Raw genomic sequence first — 18,404 nt, forward strand, 5'->3', positions numbered from 1 at the left:
TAAAATTTCCGGATGACACCACGATTGGTGATATAGTGGAAAGTGATTAGATTCCCTACAGTGTGGAAACAGGCCCTTCAGCCCAACAAGTACACACCAACCCTCCGGAGAGTAACCCACCCAGTCCCATTTCCCTCTGACTAATGCACATATCACTATGGGCAATTTAGCATGGCCAATTCACCTGACCTGCACATCTTTGGACTGTGGGAGGAAACCCATGCAGACACGGGGAGAATATGCAAACTCCACACAGAAAGTTACCCAAGGCTGGAATTGAACCTGGGACCCTGGTCCTGTAAGGCAGCAATGCTAACCACTGAGCCACCATGAGTAAGTCAGTTTCAAATGACACTTCCTACAAACTGAAACATTTACCTATCTAATTCAATAGGCTATATGTCATACCAACAACCTCTATCAATTAGTACCCAATCCTAAAATTTATTTTCCTTTATGTTCACACAGCATATTGTTGAAAGTGTCTTATTACAATGCACAGTTTGCACAGACTCAACTATAATAGCAACATCATGCAAAGATATCATGAACTGATACTTTACTATCTTCACATCACTAACTGACCGACCTCGATTTTTGGGATAAGATGGCATATAACAAGAGAAAACATGAATAACTGGGTGGAGACAAGCACCTTGAATCATTTAATCCCTGTGAAGGACACATTGCTGACCACCATGGGAGGGGATTCCCTGAGTCCATGATCACTGACGGGTCTGGACAGAAGGCTCACAAAAGGAAATTTAAGCCTCCTTTGCTTTTACCAGTTCTCCCTCATCTCACAAAATGTTTTTGATTATAAACTGCCAGTGATGTAATTAAGCATGTCTTATTTTCTCCTCATTCTTCAATACCTCATGCTCCAATGAAATTTTGTTCTTTATTTAATATTAAATATCTCAAGAAGTGGCACCTTCCCAAACAAAGGAAGAAGTGGAAAAATATAGTGAAGATGAACAGACACTATGTGTATGAAGTGTGAGGTGATGCATTTTGGAAGAACTAACAAGACAATGGAGTACAGAGGAACCTCGATTATTCAAAGGACATGGGCAAACAGTATATCATTTGGTTAATCAAATTCCGGATAATCGAATGCCAGATAACATAGTTTAATCTATCCTCGGGACCTTGCGATCTTGCCGGATAGTCCGACATTTGGATAATCAAATGCCAGATAATTGAGGTCCCTCTGTACATGTTGAATGGGAGAACCCTAAGAAGTACAGAGGATCAGGGGAACCATGGTGTGCATGTCCATAGATCCTTGAGGGCAGCAGGACAGGAGCAAAGGTGGTTAAGAAAGCAGATGGGATATTAATCATTGGGTCATATAGTATAGAAACAGGCCCTTCAGCCTGACCAACAAACACCAAACTATTCTAATCCCATCTACCTGCACTTGATCCATTGTCTACTATGCCCCTGGCATTTTAATTACTCATCCAGGCGCTTCTTAAATGTTGAAAGAGTACCTGTCTCCACCAATCTCTCAAGCAGCATGTTCCATATTTCAACCACGCTCTGGGTGAAAACATTGTTCCTCAGATCTCCTCCAAACCACTTCCTCCTCACCTTAAACTTATGTCTTGTGATCATAGACATGTCTGCTACAGGCAAACGATTCTCACAATCTACTCTATTTATGCCTCTCATAATTTTGTGTACCTTCAGCCTTGTCTGCTCCAAGGAAAGCAAATGCAGCCTATCCAGTCTCTCCTCATAATTAAAACTTTTTGTCTCAGGTGACATCTTGGTAAATCTCATCTGGATCCTCTCCAGCGCAATCATGTCTTTCCAATCATGTGACGAGCAGAGCACCACATGTATTCCATCTGTGCTTAGCCAATGTTTTATAAAGCCATAACAAGACTTCCTTGTTCCTACATTCTACACCCCAGCTAATGAAAGCAAGTGTACCGTATGTCTTCATTACTTCACTGACTACTTGGGCTAACGTCGTTAGATAGTAACGATTTTTGAGAAGACCTGTAGTTCAGGTTGATGATAAGTATGTAAGTTAGCTCACACAGCTGGAAGGTTTGTTTTCAGACGTTTCGTCACCATGACTAGGTAACATCATCTGTGAGCTAACTTACATACTTATCTTTAGAGATTAAATGGATTTGTACACCAAGATCTTTCTTGTACCCCAGTACTCCCTGGGGTCTATCATTCATTGTGTATGTTCTTCCCTTAATAGACCTACCAAAACGCATCATCCGGCACTTATTCAGATTAAATTCCATCTGCAATTGCTCTGCCCAATTTACTAGTTGATCAATATCACACTGTAACCTGAAACCATCCTCCTCATTATCAACAATACCACCAATTTGCACGTCATCTACAAACTTATTAATTAACCCTAACTATAATCACATCCCAGTCATTAATGTACGCTACAAATAGCAAAGGTCCCAACATCAATCCCTGTGGTACATCACTGGGCAGAGACTTCCAATTATAAAAACAACCTTCCACAATCACTGCCTCTTAATTCCAAGCCAATTTTGCTTCCAGTTTGCCAGCTTGCCTTGGATCATATGGGCTGTTACATTTTGGGCCAGCCTTCTGCGTGAGACCTTATCAAAGGCTTGAATGAAGTCCCTGTAAACCACACTAATTGTAATAATCTCATCAATATATTTATTACAATATATTTACCTTTATTTTATTTTCCTTCTCATTGTCTTCTGTATTCTTCTCCAATGCAGTCTTATCAGGATCATGAGGTAATTTTCCAGACTTATTCTCACAAGGGCTAGGAATGAACTCCTCATGAACCATGTATTCTGGTAAATACCATTTAGGAACTCTGAAAGTAGTGACATTAAACTTGTTAATTTGGCTGCTTTTAAAATGGATGTGTTAGGGTATATTCATCAGTATGCAATTTAATAAAACCACCTTAGTAATGACACCAACAGGTTAAAATTTGCTCTGTCTTTTAATGCTAGTACAAGTAATATGTTTGCATTGTGTGATAGTAATTTTGTTTATCAGCATTGAGGAATATCTTTATCAGGAGGAGGACAAGTTGATAAAAGTACTTGTCATCATAAACAGTAATACAGAGTACAACAGCAGAGTGATAATGAAGAATTGATACAAATCAAATTGATAGTTTTGGGCTCCTTGTTTGGAAACATTACGATATGTGAAGAGGATGTGGAGCAACTGACTATGATAATGTCAGAAATGATAGATTTCAGATTTAAATACAATAAGAGGAAACTGTTTCCTTAGATAAATAAATTGGTGACAAGGCATAGGTTTAAGGTTATCATCAAGAGAAAGAAGAGATTTTAGAACATTTGTTTTTATACAGAAGGTCATTAACATATGGATTACTTCATTTAATAAAATGTGAAAAAATACCTGAAAGCAGTTTTTTAAAGGAAATGGGATAAATATTTGAAGGAAATTAAGTATTTAAATTGTATTACAACATGTAAGAGCAATAGAATTATGTCTTTTAAATAGTTGTAAGACACAAAGGAAAAATGACTTTCCATTAATCTCAGATAAAAAAGAGCAATTGACCTTATATCAACTGTGGATACAAACATTCTGCTAACTTCTGAAAATCCTAGCTTTTCTAAGGCTATAACCGCCTTATCAAATAGTCAAAATATTTTTCTATCTGTCCTTTCAGTTCCCTTTATTATCCATGAAACTTCAATTATATCACCTGTTAAACATCTGAATTCTGACAAATTGTGTAATCTTATTGGTCATGTAATCTTTCCACATAACGTAGCCTACTGGGTCCAGATATCATTTGACAGAGCCAAGCTGCACTCATTCCAAAGACAAAGTATTCTTTCTTGGCTGTGGTGCCCAGAAATGAGTATAATATTCTAGATGTGATCTAACTAAGGCTTTGAATATCAGTAGATATGCTATCCCCTTATATTCTGACTTCTAGATTTAAGAATAGCATTCTATTAGTTTTATCCCTTGTGACGCTTTAATAATCAATGTACATAGACCTCAAAGACTCTCTGGACTCCACTGTTTCTAGTTTATCACAAATTATAAAATAATCTGATATACTGGCCCAGATTTTCTGATGCCCAGACAGTCATTATTCAGTGTAGAGGGGAATGGTGCATGAGGACCTTGCAAAATTTCCAAAGTAGCAACCTCCATGATATTGAGGATTCTATCAGGAAATTCCTCTACACCTGGAGCTCTTCAAAAGTTTCCATTTAAATCAGAGAATTCAAAGGGTTCCAATGAATATAAAGAAAAGTTAGACTGTTAAATACATAGATAAATAACAAAATGGCCCCATACAAAACTCAGATACCCCCAGAAATACCTCCCCAAACTACTTATATCCATCAGACCCTGACCTGACTGCCCCAGGAACTGAACAAGCCCCTTGCCTCATTCTAGACCTGACCACCACTCCTCCTTCACCCACTCCAGACCAACACTACACCCAAACATACTGGGAACCGATCCTATCCTTGCCATCACCTGCTCCGAGCCTGTAGACACCCACCTCTGCACCTACTCCTGATCTGACATCCCTTCTCTCCCAGGGACCTGAGCCCACCTTTGACAGTTATAAATCTGCCATTGTCCTTCCCCAACTCTGCAGCCTACTTCCCTATTTTACCCTGTTCTAGACTCTCCCTTCACCTACTCTGGATCAAGCCCCCTTCATCATCCACTGCCTGGTCCAGCAACTGCCCCTCTACCACATGCCCCTTTAACCTGCTCCAGACCCAACACACCCCTTCACTTCAGGAAGATGATACTCTTCACTCCTAGGAGCTAATCTCTTTCAACCCCTCAAGTATCCAACAAGCTCGGCCCCACTACCTGCACATATTCCCAGCTTGAAATCCCCTGCAATCCCACACTCCTCCCACCTTGACCTGGGTGGATCTGATACTCCTTTTCCCCCACTCAGGACTCTGCCTTCCCCACGTTTTTCTCTTGTCCTTAACCTAGCTTCCTCTTCACCCACTACTGAAGCCAACGTTCCCATCAGCCCCACCCACGCAACACTAGCAACCCTCCCACCTTTCATCTGCTCCAGTTCTCATTTACTTCCCAGTAGGTAACCACACACCTCCCCCCTTACCACCCCCTTCACCATGCCAAACGTCTTCACTCATTGAGTCATAGGGTCATACAGCATGGAAACAAACCCTTTGGTCCAACTCGTCCATATCAACCAGAAATCCCAATCTGACCCAGTCTCATTTGGTAGCATTTGCTCTATATCCCTCTAAACTCTTCCTATTCATGTACCCATCCAAATGCCTTTAAATGTTATAATTGTATCTGCCTCCACATACGCACCATCCTCTGTGTGAAAATGTTACCCCTCAGGTCCTTTTTAAATCCTTCCCCTCTCACCTTGATTTTATGCGTTCTAGTTTTGAACACCCCCACTTGAGGAAAAAGATCTTGTCCATTCATCCTATCCATGTCCCTCATGATTTTATGAACCTCTACAAGGTCACCCCTCAGCCTCTGACACCCCATGGAAAAAAGCCCCAGCCTCTCCCTATAACTCAAACCCTGCAGTCCAGGTAACATTCTAGTAAACCTTTTCTGCACCCTCTCAAGTTTAACATCTTTCCCATATAAGGGCAACCAGAATTGTATGCAGTATTCTAAAAGTGATTTGACCAATGTCCTGCACAGCCATAAAATGACATCCTAACTCCTATACTCAATGCTCTGACCAATGAAGGCAAGTGTGCCAAATGTCTTCTTCATCACCCTGTCTACCTGCGACTCCAATTTCAAGGAACCATGCATCTGCACCCCTAGGTCTCTGTTCAGCGACACTCCCTAAAGTCCTACCATTTACTGTATAAGTCCTGCCCTGGTTTGCACTAAGTATGGTTCCCCCTCTCCAGACAAATTCCACCCTTCTCCTCCTCTGGGTCCAATCTGCCTCCAGCCCCAGACATCTGGACTCCCTCCTCCTAGTCCAGACCTGACCTGCTTTTGACATGATCTACCCCCCACCCACCCCCACCAAATCTCCTCACTGCCAGACCTGACCTCTCTACCCTCTCTATCTGACACAATCCTCACATGCCAAACCCCACTGGATCTAATTTTTCCCTTCCACATCAATCTAGCCTAAACACTGCATAACTTACCAATCACTTCTGTCGCCTTACGTCCTGGCACCCTATCCAACTTGGTACTATATGCATTCCACCCACCTGACACTCTACCCCCTACCCACTTGGCACCCTGCCCCTATCCAGCAGGCAGCCTACCCAGATGCCATTCAACTAACTAGCATCCTACCTACCTGGCACTGTGGCATCCAGCCACCCAAACTTCACACTTAAATAACATTTCTACCATTTGACAGCAACTGACAAATTGGTTATCTGTGATTCTGGACGTTTACATTTCAGAATACAGTAGCTAACTACTATTGAGTACAAGAAGCTTGCTTTTCCATGACAGTTCTATAAAAGAACTATCAGAATGAAAGTATGGCTCTGTATCTATGAATGGGCCCTAATCTGAATCTCCTATTAGAACTGTCAAGTTCCCTCCTTTTGTAAAAAAGCAGTGCTGTGGCCATCTGTGTGATATTGCCACTCCTCAGAAGATCCAGTCCATTCTTTTAAATCCAAAGTGGCTGGCATCCATTATTTGCTTAAATTGAAATACATTTACGATGCTTTTGAAAATTCATTGAATATATCAACATTACTTTGTGATTTTCATGCTTATATACATTGCTTAGAACACCACTTATCTTTGTGTCATCAGTTAACTTGGATATGTGGCTTGCAAACCCATCATCTAAATTGTTAATAAATATGGTGAACTGCTAGAATATAAGGATCACTATGGGGAATCACTAATCACATACTGCCAATTAGAGTACCAGTCTATTATCCCTACTTTCTCCTGTTACTTAGCCAGTTTTCTAGCCACACCAATATTTTCCCTCAATTATATGAACTTCAGCTTTAGCTAATAATCTCTTATCATAAAACCCATAGAATGGCTGCAGAAAAGGGGGAGACCAGATGGCCGTCATATTCATGTAGCTCTCTGCAACATCATCTCAGCTAACCACACTTCCCTGAACTTTCTCTATAACTAACTAAAGTTGTTCTCATAAATGTTTTCCAAATTTCCTTTTATATGCCATAATTAAATCACTGTTCACCACAGTCTCAAGCATTGCATTCCAGATCCTAAACACTCACAGCTGATAAAAGCTGTTCATTATTGTCCTGACCATGGGTCATAACTTTGGAACACCTACAGAAATATCAAATATTTAAATTCCAACATGTGTTTTTGAAAGATAACTGGTCCTGCCAAATCAATTATGGATCTAAAGCCATGTCTGAAACAGATATCTGGAATATCACATCTGCACTTAAGATTTTCAGGAAGAAATGCATTACAAACTGAACTATAATTTCCTGTGAGTATCTCAGATTGTAAATATGATGCTAATTTGAGACAGCAATCTGGGAAAGAGATATATTTGCATTTCCCCTTTGCTTCAACCCTAGTCTGATTGTCCCTAATGTATGGGTTAGTGTGCTGTGAAGGCCCACGACTTTGAGACAGTCATTAAACATAGGTAAACAAACGGAAAAGACTCTCAATCTTGAGTACTACCAAAGAACCACTACTGAAGGAAACCAGAATACATAAATCTTAATCAGACTGCAAAGCCAAGCATCTCAAAATTGATGTTTCAACTACCAATGTCAATGTTATCAGTAACGTCAAATGTAGCAGCCATAATGTCTATTATCTACTCTTCATGAATGACTCAGAAACTGACTTTTATATCTTTATCATTTTTGGACACACTTCTTATTGTCTACTTGTCTATAAGTGTGTTATTACTTCTTCTCATGATTAATAACTAATAAACTCACCTATTTGTTAACTCACCTGATTAAATTGGCTCTTTTTAAAACATAAATTCATATTGCCTGGGAGAAAGCTATCCAAAATCCTTCCATCCCTATGTATACTTTATATCCACGAATATGTAATACCCACTTCAACCCTTTTGAGCCACATCTCCACCAGTGCCACAGCATCATATTCTCTTATGAGAGACTTCATTGAATGTCTTCTTAAAGTCTAAATGAATAAGATCCAGAGATATTCTTCTGTCCACTCTTTAGTCACCACTTCAAAAAAAAGTTGCCTACCACTAAGTCTACACTGGCTTTCTCTGATCATCTGAAACATTTCAGAGTTCAACCACTGAATACTTAGTTATAGATACTAATAATTTTTAGTCAATAGATGTTAGGATAACTAGCATATAAATCCATAGTTTCTATCTCTTACACCTTTTTTTTAAATAGCAGAAAGACACGAGGGCTCAGTGGTTAGCACTGCTGCCTCACAGTGTCAGGGACCCAAGATTCCAAGCCTTGGGCAACTGTCTGTGTGGAGTTTGCACATTCTCCCTGTGTCTGCATGGGTTTCCTCTGGGTTCTCTGGTTTCCTCCCACAGTCCAAAGATGTGCAGATTAGGTGAATTGGCCATGCTAAATTGCCCATTGTGCTCAGGGATTGGAGGTTAAGTGCATTAGTCAGGGGAAATGTAAAGTAACAAAGTAGGGGAGTGGTTCTGGGTAGGATACTCTTCGGAGGGTCAGTGTGGACGTGTTGGGCCAAATGATCTGTTTTCACACTGTAGGGATTCTATACTTCATTACATGTACTATCTAAAGAGACAGTCCAGAAAACTTTGGGTGATTACAATATGTTTTTGTTGGATTTGTGGGATCAATGTGATCCAAGGAAGTTGTCACTATTTTGTGCTATTATTTTCTACATACACTTCAGAAACAATATAGCCCAATATTCCCAGATACACACTCTGTGTGGGTAAATACAGACTTGAATGTGTTGCCTCCATAAACATGGGAAATTGCTTTATACTGCAATTTAAGATTAATTTTAACAGAATTAACTACCAACTGGTGTCTGATATTAATACAAAATTAATTGGGAGAGTAAATAGGAGAAAGTCTGGAGTGACAGATGTGTTCACATTTTTCCAATCAGTTATGTCAGTTAATGAAGCTCCACTGAACAGTAATCTACATAAACATCTCTACCAGAATAATTAAAATGATTTTTCCTTAAAATGCTGATGTACCTGCATCTTCTGGTGAAAAAAAATCATATTTTCAAAATGTAAATTTCCCTTTTAGTTTTTTTTAATCGATCTTTCGCATTTCATTTTTATTTATTATTATTTTTGTTCTTTAAGGTTCACTTTTTCCATGTTACTAAAGCATTCTCCACCAAAACCAAATAAATGTATGAGCTTGCTGATTGCCAGTGCAAACATATGTGAGAACAGCCTAAAATAATTCATCAATGAAGCGGCTATATGCCAACCTATGAATAAGGAACAGGAGTAGGCTATTTGGTCCCTTGTTCCTACTCTGCCATTTAATAAGATCATGTTTGATTTGACTGTGGCATCAACCCAGTTTCCTCGTTACTCCATTTACATTTTGACTGCATTATTAATAAAAAATCTATCCACCTCTATCTTAAAAATACTCCGTTGCTCTCAAGGTAAGAATTGTATAGACTCACAACCCTCTGAGAAAAATAAATTCTTTTCATCTCTATTTTATATGAGAACCCCCTTATTTTGAAATTCTTACTGTCAGTTCTAGTCCCTGCTACAAGGGGAAGTATCCTTTCAACATCCATCCTATCAAATCCCTTCAGTATCTTGTGGACAGAAACTTATAAGGCACTGTACAATTCAGGCTATGATGAGACCTCTGGGAGGATCATGTCGAGGACACGGAAGGCCTTTCTCAATGTTAAGAGCAAAAACTCACATTTTTCATCAGAGTTCCGGTCACCCAGACAAGATTCGCACTACTGAGCGGCAAGGTGTTTATTGTCAGGGATGATTGCTCATATTCATCTGCATGTGTACTGAATCTCACCATATTCAAGTGCACTTTTCTATTCTACCACGCATCAGACAGATAATAGAGACCAAGAATTCGTAACATGAAAGTTAGAGTGGTAACCTGACAACTCCAGTTTGTGACTTTCTCCTCCAGACCTCCACCTTGGACACCCAGAACAAACATCCTTCATGGGCAGTGCCCACATGCAATCTGCATCAATGGACCTTGGCACAAGCCAGCTTTGCCACACCATTTTAGCTGAGCCACTTACAGTACAGTTCTGTACCCTAATGCTGCATTTTTGACTGCAAGGGCACTTTGTGCATAGGAATGGGCACAGAGATGGCTCACAGATCAGATCAGGATGCAACTCAAGGCTGCTTTATTGTTCTCCTAACACCGATATGTTTTGTACCGTTTGGATACTCACAAGATTTCTGCCTTGCCCCACTGTGCCTTATCATCCTTCGTCTTTTAATATGGACATAAAACTAGACAACTTATCATGGTTATTAACAATTACCAGTGAAGGTTATGCACATATGGCAGGATGTCACCATACTACATCAGTGTTTTACCTGCATTAAGTGCCAGCAGCTGACATGGCAGACACACTGCGTGCGCTTCAATCAGATGGCCATGCCTCAAAGTCAAAGGAGATTAGTGCTCAGTCATGTCAGGGGAGACACTCTTCAGTTATGGAGTCCTGGTACAGTAAGTCAAAGGCAATATCCGTCCACAGGTTTAGTATGGTCAGGGTGGGAACATGTCCTCATAAAGTGGTAAATGTCAGGCATCCCACTACCTGTTTTTCTGCCTTATTATGGGACATTTTCTCCTTGAATGAGAGAATATGAAGGATTCAGCGAGTTGAAAATGGCTGCATAGCTGTTAGCGTTGGTGCAGATGCAGAAAAGTGATGAGGTGCCTCAAGTAAGTGATTATGAGGTGCAGAGGCCCTGCAGGGTTAGTAGTATGGAAAACTGGTTGTGTGAAAGTGAGTGAGGGAAGATGTTGCATGCAATAGAGAGAATGTTAAAGCATAAGTCTTTGTGAGATATGGGCACAATAGCAGAGATGGAATGAATGTGAGGTAGCAGGTGATAACTCTTACGCTTGCAAAGTGGATAAGGTCATTAACTTTCTTCCTACATTGCTGTTCACTCCTCCAGACAGCTGAGACCACTCTGACCTGGGTGGCAACCTCAGATCATGCTGACAGATTCTGGGGTATGGCCTATACAATCAATCCTGGGGAAAGTGGGAGGGCCCCCCTCCTCTTTGCTCTAGACAGTACAAAAGGACCTCCAGATTCCTGTTCATAAAATGGGATGTCAATTTCCCCTTATATGCTAAATCCAGGACAAAAGTCACAACTTATGCAGAGCAGCTCTGGACAGCCAGCACTTGTCCAAGCGCACAACAGCCTTTTAAAGATAGCACCGCTTTCATTGCTGCTGGTCTATTTCAGGATATTCAGGCAGTGGAAGATGGTCCAGCTATGGCCTGTACTAAAATCAAGTGAACATCATTTTGGAGAATGCACAGGACAGATTGCTAATGAGACGCGTTTGAGATGATAATGTGAGAAAATATGTTTGGCGTCATGGAGGGAATCTCCATGAAATTCAACGAAAATAACAACCCAAGTATGATAAGATTTTGCCCTAAATGTGTTAACAAAAACTTTTTGTTCTTCTAAACTCCACTGAATACAACCCCAATTTATCCAAACCTGACTCAGCAGATAGCATTCTAATCCCAATAATCTGTTGAATAAACCCTCTCCAATTATGCCCTTGCATAAATAAGATGATCAAACTGGAAGCAGTACTCTAGATGTGGTCTCATCAATGCTTTGTGCAAGTGTAGCATAACTACTTGAATTTTCCATTCTCCTTGTGATATATTACAACATTTTGCTTGCCTTCCTAATGACTTTCTGTACCTTCATGCTAATCTTTTGTCATTTATGTAGCAGGACACTCAGATTCCTCCGTAACTCAGAGTTCCATAATATCTCTCCATTTAATTAACGTGCTGCTTTTCTATTTTTCCTATCAAAGTGGACAAGTTCATATTTTCTCATATTATACTCCATTTGTCAAAATTTTGCCCACTTTTTAAACCTTTCTCTATCTTTTCGCAATGTCCCTGTATCCCATTCATAAATGACATTCCTACCTATTGTTATTCCATCAACATGTCTGAAAGTGCATTTGTAAACTATTGTACTTTTAATGCAGTGAAATAAAATGGTTAGTATAAACATATTTATTTTAATATTAGACTTTAAACTTTTTCTATCTAAAATAAGATTTAAAATGTGTCTGAACTTCCATCTCGTCTACAATTCAGAGAATCACAGAATTATTATGCTGTAGAGAAAACCCATCTGCACCAGTTCTGTAGGTAAGCATCATGAATGAGTACTATTCTCCTGCCTTTTCCACATTTTTTGTTCAAACAATCATCTAATGCCCTGTTGAATGATTTTATTCAACCTGCCTTTCAAGGGTATGTATTCCAGATTATGTGAAAACAGTTTTTTTAACATCAAATTTACTCCTTTAAATCAGTTTAAATATGTGCCCTCTCATCCTTGATGTTTTTACAACTGGGAACAGTTTCCTGTTGTTTACTCTGTCCAGACCTTCCATAATGAAAACTTCTTCAAATATTCTCTTAGCCTTCTCCTCTCCAAGAAAACAGCCAATTTATTTTCATAACTAAAGTTTCTCATGCTCGGAATTATTTTATAAACCTCTTCTGCACTCTTTCCATTGCGATCTCATCCTTCCTAAAGCGTGATGTCGAGAACTGTACACAATACTCCAACTGAAGTCTAAACAGTGTCTTACACAGGCTCACCATAGCTTTCCAACATTTGGGCAGAATCATATAAGTGAAATGGGCTATGGAGAGATGTGTGTCAAAATCAGACAAGTCTGAAAAAGCCCATCTTGATGTTGGAAGCATCTCACTCAATTGTTTATGATTTTCACAAATGGCATAGAGAGTTGCTCACTAGGCTGAGACGAGTTGCCAATTTAGAGGGTTATTAATTGCTAAACATTTTGTTGATGGCCAAACTTGCCTCATTAATATTCAGTATTCTATCTTATCAAACTTGCAAAACAAGCCAGACATCAAGAAAACTCAACATGGAAACCAGAGCAGGTATGACGTGAATTCAACTTACCACTCATTCCAAATGACCACCATGTTGGACAATGGGGAGCAACACCTTAGAGAATACTCCATTGGCATCTTTCACATTTGCCAGACATTGGCATCTGACATGTGCCAGCTTTTAACGATTATCATGGCATATATTTTCCCCACTTAGAGGTTACTTTTGTATTTCACAGCTGCACCTTGGGCAGCAATGGCAACTATCATTATAATACAACAGTAAGGGCATTTTCTGTTAAGGAGCTCAGGAACAGAACCAGGCTGCATCTCCAAGTCTTCACTTGCTATCATAGTGCTCACTCACTTTGATCCTATCTGGGTGTTCACAGCATCCCTGCCTTGCTTTTTCTTGCCCTTTTGCACTTTTCCCCCTTATCTAGGCATACGAGGCTTATATCAATTCTGTCTGGCCTTACCATTCACAGAAAGACCTAAGGGTTCAGGTACATAGTTCATTGAAAGTTACATCACATGCAGTCAGGTTGTTAGGAAGGCACTTAGCATGCTTGCCTTCATTGCTCAGACCACTGAGTATAGGAGTCGAGAGTGTGGTGCTGGAAAAGCACAGCAGGTCAGGCAGTATCCAAGGAGCAGGAGATTCGACATTTCGGGCATAAGCCCTTCATCAGGAATGAGCTGCTCCTGCTCCTGCTCCTGCTCCTTGGATGCCGCCTGACATTCTGTGCTTTTCCAGCACCACACTCTCGACTCTGATCTCCAGCATCTGCAGTCTTCACTGTATAGGAGCTGAGACATCATGTTAAGGTTGTACAGGATGTTAATAAGGCCACTTTTGGGGCACTGTGTAGAGTTCTGTTCACCCTGCCATCAGAAGGACATTATTAAATTGGAGAGAGTTCAGAAAAGATTAATCAGGATGTTGTCAGGAACAGAGGATTTGAGTAACAAGGAAAGGCAGGATATGCTGGGACTTTTGTCACTGGAGCATAGGAGTTTGAGGAGTGATATAATAGAGGTTTATAAAATCATGAGGGGCATAGATAAGGTGAATAGTAAAGGTCTTTTCCTTAGCGTGGGGAAATTCAAAACTAGGGGACATATTCTTAAGGTGAGAGAAGAAAGATTTAAGAGGACCTGGGGGGCCAACTTTTGACAAAAAGGATGGTTCATATGCAGAATGACTGCCAGAGGAAGTAGTAGATGCAAGTAAAATTATAACATTTAGAAGACACTTGGATAGGTATAGGAAAAATTCAGTGGGATATGGCTCAAATGCAGGCAAGTGGGAGTAGTTTGGGAAAATTGGTCAGCATGGACAAGTTAGACCGAAGGGTGTTTTTGCGTTTTGTATAACTCTATGACTCTGTGACTCTCAAAGTCCTCTGTCAAGTCATGACATTCAGCCTTCATTCAGGTACAGACCCAACACAGTAAATCAAGGGCAGCATCAGATCCCAGTCCAGGGTTTGGACTAAATAAGTCAGAGTCAGTTAGGATGGTTGCCACATAAGGGTGGGGAGCCGAATGTTGGGCAGCCACCACACATCTTGAGACTTTATGGCTTTTTGGGGGCTGCTTTCTTTCAAGAATGTGAGAGAGGCTGACATAATGAGTAGCACAGCTGTTATTTTTGGTGCAGGTGGAGACTATCCCAAGTGGATGATGTGACAGCACAAAGAGCGTGCAGGGTTAGTGGTGTCAGAGTTGACATGGTTGGCAGTTAGTTGCATATATTAGTAAGAATGGCAGAACATAAGCCTTGGTGGGAATTGGGTACAGTAGCAGAGATAGAGTAACTTTGAGCTATTATAGAAAAAATTGTGGCACTTCTTCCTACATTGCTGTGCATTCCTCCAGAAGGTTGAGACTGCACTGGCACAGGTGGAACCATGAACCAGGCTGGTGGATGTCATGGCCTCCATTCTTGGTCATAGGGGAATAGGAAAACCCAGATCTGACCTCCCTTAATGGGGATTTAATCCTGTCTGCCATGTCAAGAGCAAATGTCAGAAACTGCGTAGAGCATCTCCAAACTGACAATGCTTGTCCAGCTGCACTATGCACTATTGAGGATGGCGCAACTGCAATGGATGTTAGTGAATTCCAAGATAAATGCTGAATGGCAAGTTTTTCTGGGAATTGTGTATAGTAAGATGGGGCCAGAATTGAACATGAGAGATGACATATGGGTGAGGTAGGTAATTAATGAGGCATGTTCGATAACATATGGCTTAAGAACTTACTTGGTCTTTTGGTGAAAAACCTTTCAAAGAACTCGACATAACTTGGACTTAGCCAAAAGAAAACACAAGATTCAGCCTCATGAATGTATTCATAAAGCTTAAGAGACTGTATGATTTATTAACTGCTTTCCACCCAACTGCCAGCTTTAGTGAATTATGCACATATACATCTAGGTTTCTCACCTCCTATACACTCTTTAGAGTCGTACCCTTTATTTCATACTGTCTCTCTAAATTTGTTCTACCAAATGTATCACCTTACACTTCTCTGCATTGAATTTCATCTGCCACCAATCCATGTCAATGGTTGTCAATGTTCTTTTGAAAGTCCACACAGTATACCTCATAGTTTATAAACTTCAAAATGCTGTATCATCTGCAAACTGTCCACAGCACTCTGAGATCTAGATCATTATTATAAATCAAGAAATGAATTCAATATAAAAGTTTCTACATGTGGAAAAATATATGTACTTACTCCTTGTTCTTAGAAGATGGTGGAGCATGCACGAACCACTCTGGTTGTGAACAGGGAACTGGGGATGACTTTCTTGGAGGAGGGGAATAATGTTTCAGCAAATCTAGTTATTTGTGAGAATGCAAAAGAGTTTTAGATTATTTAAATGCAAAAAAAGGTGAGAATATTAATTAAAATTAGTGGTGTTTTGACTACAAATTGAAATCTGGTTCCTGCACTAAGGCACATTGGATCATCTGATTATATTGATTAAAAAAACATCTATTGGACAGGACCACACACCTGCAAAGCAGCATGGCCAATTCTTCATCCATTTAGTTAATAGAAGGAAAATTGACTAGGTTTCCTTTCAAGTTAATGTCACTATCTGATATTCTACCCCAAACCCAGAAACCACTGCAAGTTATTTCTTATTTCCTATGCTATTAATATGACATGATGGTACATATGGCACCAGCTTGCTCCTTGCCAGGACTCATTTCGATCAAAACAGCCTGATACTCACATGCAAGTGCAGTTTCCAAGATCAAGGCCATCTGACTGCTAATAGGGAGATCAATGGTCAAAAGGACAAAACATTCTGAGTGATAAGAAATTAAATTATTCTTATGTTTTTGGCTCATCACAACAGCCACTAGGGAGCTCAGTGAATGTTCCATCAGTTATATGAGACAGGATGTTGAGAACTTTCTCTGCTACCTTATTAGCATGGTTGCCTAAATTACAACAGAGACTCTGGTGCTTAATTAGCTGTAAAGTACGTTGGAACTTTTAAGTCATGAATGGCAATGACATAAATGTAAGAGATTATTCTCTTCTTTGTTTCAATAAGCTAAACCTACTACAGGTTTAGGTCTAGATCTAGCCACTCAAGAAAGTAAGTATGCTCTGCAAAGGGAAAGTGAAGTGACTAGCTTCAAAATGTCAAGCCTGGTGATGAGAGCTTTGAATCAAGTCAAACCTCCATGTCACACTTATAATTATGATAAAAATGCACTATCAATTTTCAACTTCCTTTGTCTAATTTTACTAACTGGGATCTTTCCTGGACCAAAATATCTATAAAGGAAAATATTGGTTTGATATGACATTAGTAGTTACCTAACCAAATTACTCAAAGTGCTCAATTTTTCTGAACTGAGGTTAACAAAAAACACTGACCAGGCTCCTGTACTTAACAAGAAACTACTATTTAAAACAAAAATCAATTCTAAACATAGGCAAACAAAACAACTCATAACGTTACCTCTTCTTAAATCCCCGCAAACACATGCAGACAGACATGGACATTAAATAAAAAAGATTTCATGGGTGGAGAAAATACCAGGTGAACAAGTTCAATAGTACCAGTCCACAAGATTCAAAAATGTCCTTATTCCTCTTCCAGGTCATTCTGATTTTTGATTTTATTTCCAAGTCCTTTCAGTTCTTTGCTGCAGATACAGAGCAGTTGCCACATGAATTGTTCAGTCTCTCAATCACTGGTTAGAGGCAATAGTGTATAGGCAAATAATCGACAAGATTAGCCAGCTATCTTCCAATTTTCTGTTACTTCTCCACAACAAGAGAGAGTGATGCTACCTTTTTAGAATCTGGAGGCTTTCTGCTCCTGTATTGTTCACATACAGGCTATGTACATGCTCAAGAGCCAAATAATTCTTGACTCCTGACCCACACAACTAGTCACAATTGAAAAAATAATAAGCAGACTATCCCTGGGGAGGCTGCCCTAGAGACACAACACAATGCCATTCAGCCTCCAACAAGTTCTCCATTGCTTGAATAAGTCAATTGTATTATTTACAATGAGTTCCAGTAATATACTTTTAAATGGCAACACCTGCTTCCATAGTTTCTTTGGTTTAAAATAATATCCTTTTCATATTTAGGCCCACAATGCAAAAGTCTTAAAAAATGGTCTTTATGGTAGTCCATACTGGGGACACAGAAGATGATTTTTTTTCTTTACTGACACCTTAAGCTCTAAAAAAAATCTCTGAAATGGAATGATAAATGAAATATGTTTAATAAGTTCAGCCCGTTTCACACAGAACAGCATTTGGTCAAGAAATTAAAGTTTGTGATAGCAATGCTACCTGGATCATTTAGGGACTAAAATTGCCAGTGAGCACTCAGTAACACCAAAACTGTGCGCTAAAACTATCATTTAAAACAAATTGTGCTGATAGTGAGATAGGTGGAGAAAGTGAGGTCTGCAGATGCTGGAGATCAAAGTTGAAACTTTATTGCTGGAACAGCACAGCAGGTCAGGCAGCATCCAGGGAACAGGAGATTCGACGTTTCGGGCACAGGCCCTTCTTCAGGAATGAGCAGAGAGTGTTCAGCAGGAGAAGATAAAAGGTAGGGAGGAGGGACTTGGAGGAGGGGAGTTGGAAATGTGATAGGTGGAAAGAGGTCAAGGTGAGGGTGATAGGTCGGAGTAGGGTGGAGGCGGAGAGGTCAAGAAGAAGACTGCAGGTCAGGAAGGCGGTGCCGGGCTGGAAGGATCCGGCTGAGACAAGGTGGGGGGAGGGGGGATGAAGAAACTGGTGAAGTCCAAGTTCATCCCCTGCGGTT

The 18,404-nt window shown here is 40.0% G+C and overlaps 1 protein-coding gene across 6 annotated transcripts in view; it reads right to left on the bottom strand.

Moving 5' to 3' along the window:
* Positions 1-18,404, bottom strand: part of LOC122564287 (uncharacterized protein C7orf57) — a 149,647-nt gene that overhangs the window by 77,781 nt on the left and 53,462 nt on the right. For all 6 annotated transcript variants that reach the window (XM_087978454.1, XM_043718963.2, XM_087978453.1 and 3 more), the window contains 2 exons: positions 15,828-15,930; positions 2,689-2,839 (listed from right to left, as the gene is read on the bottom strand). In XM_087978454.1, coding sequence (XP_087834580.1) covers positions 2,689-2,839; positions 15,828-15,930 — 254 coding nt within the window. The remainder of the gene's footprint in view (positions 1-2,688; positions 2,840-15,827; positions 15,931-18,404) is intronic.

Source organism: Chiloscyllium plagiosum, unplaced genomic scaffold, assembly GCF_037043375.1.
Source record: "Chiloscyllium plagiosum isolate Xiang-an unplaced genomic scaffold, Cpla_swu_hap1 HiC_scaffold_34, whole genome shotgun sequence".
Lineage (NCBI taxonomy): Eukaryota > Metazoa > Chordata > Chondrichthyes > Orectolobiformes > Hemiscylliidae > Chiloscyllium > Chiloscyllium plagiosum.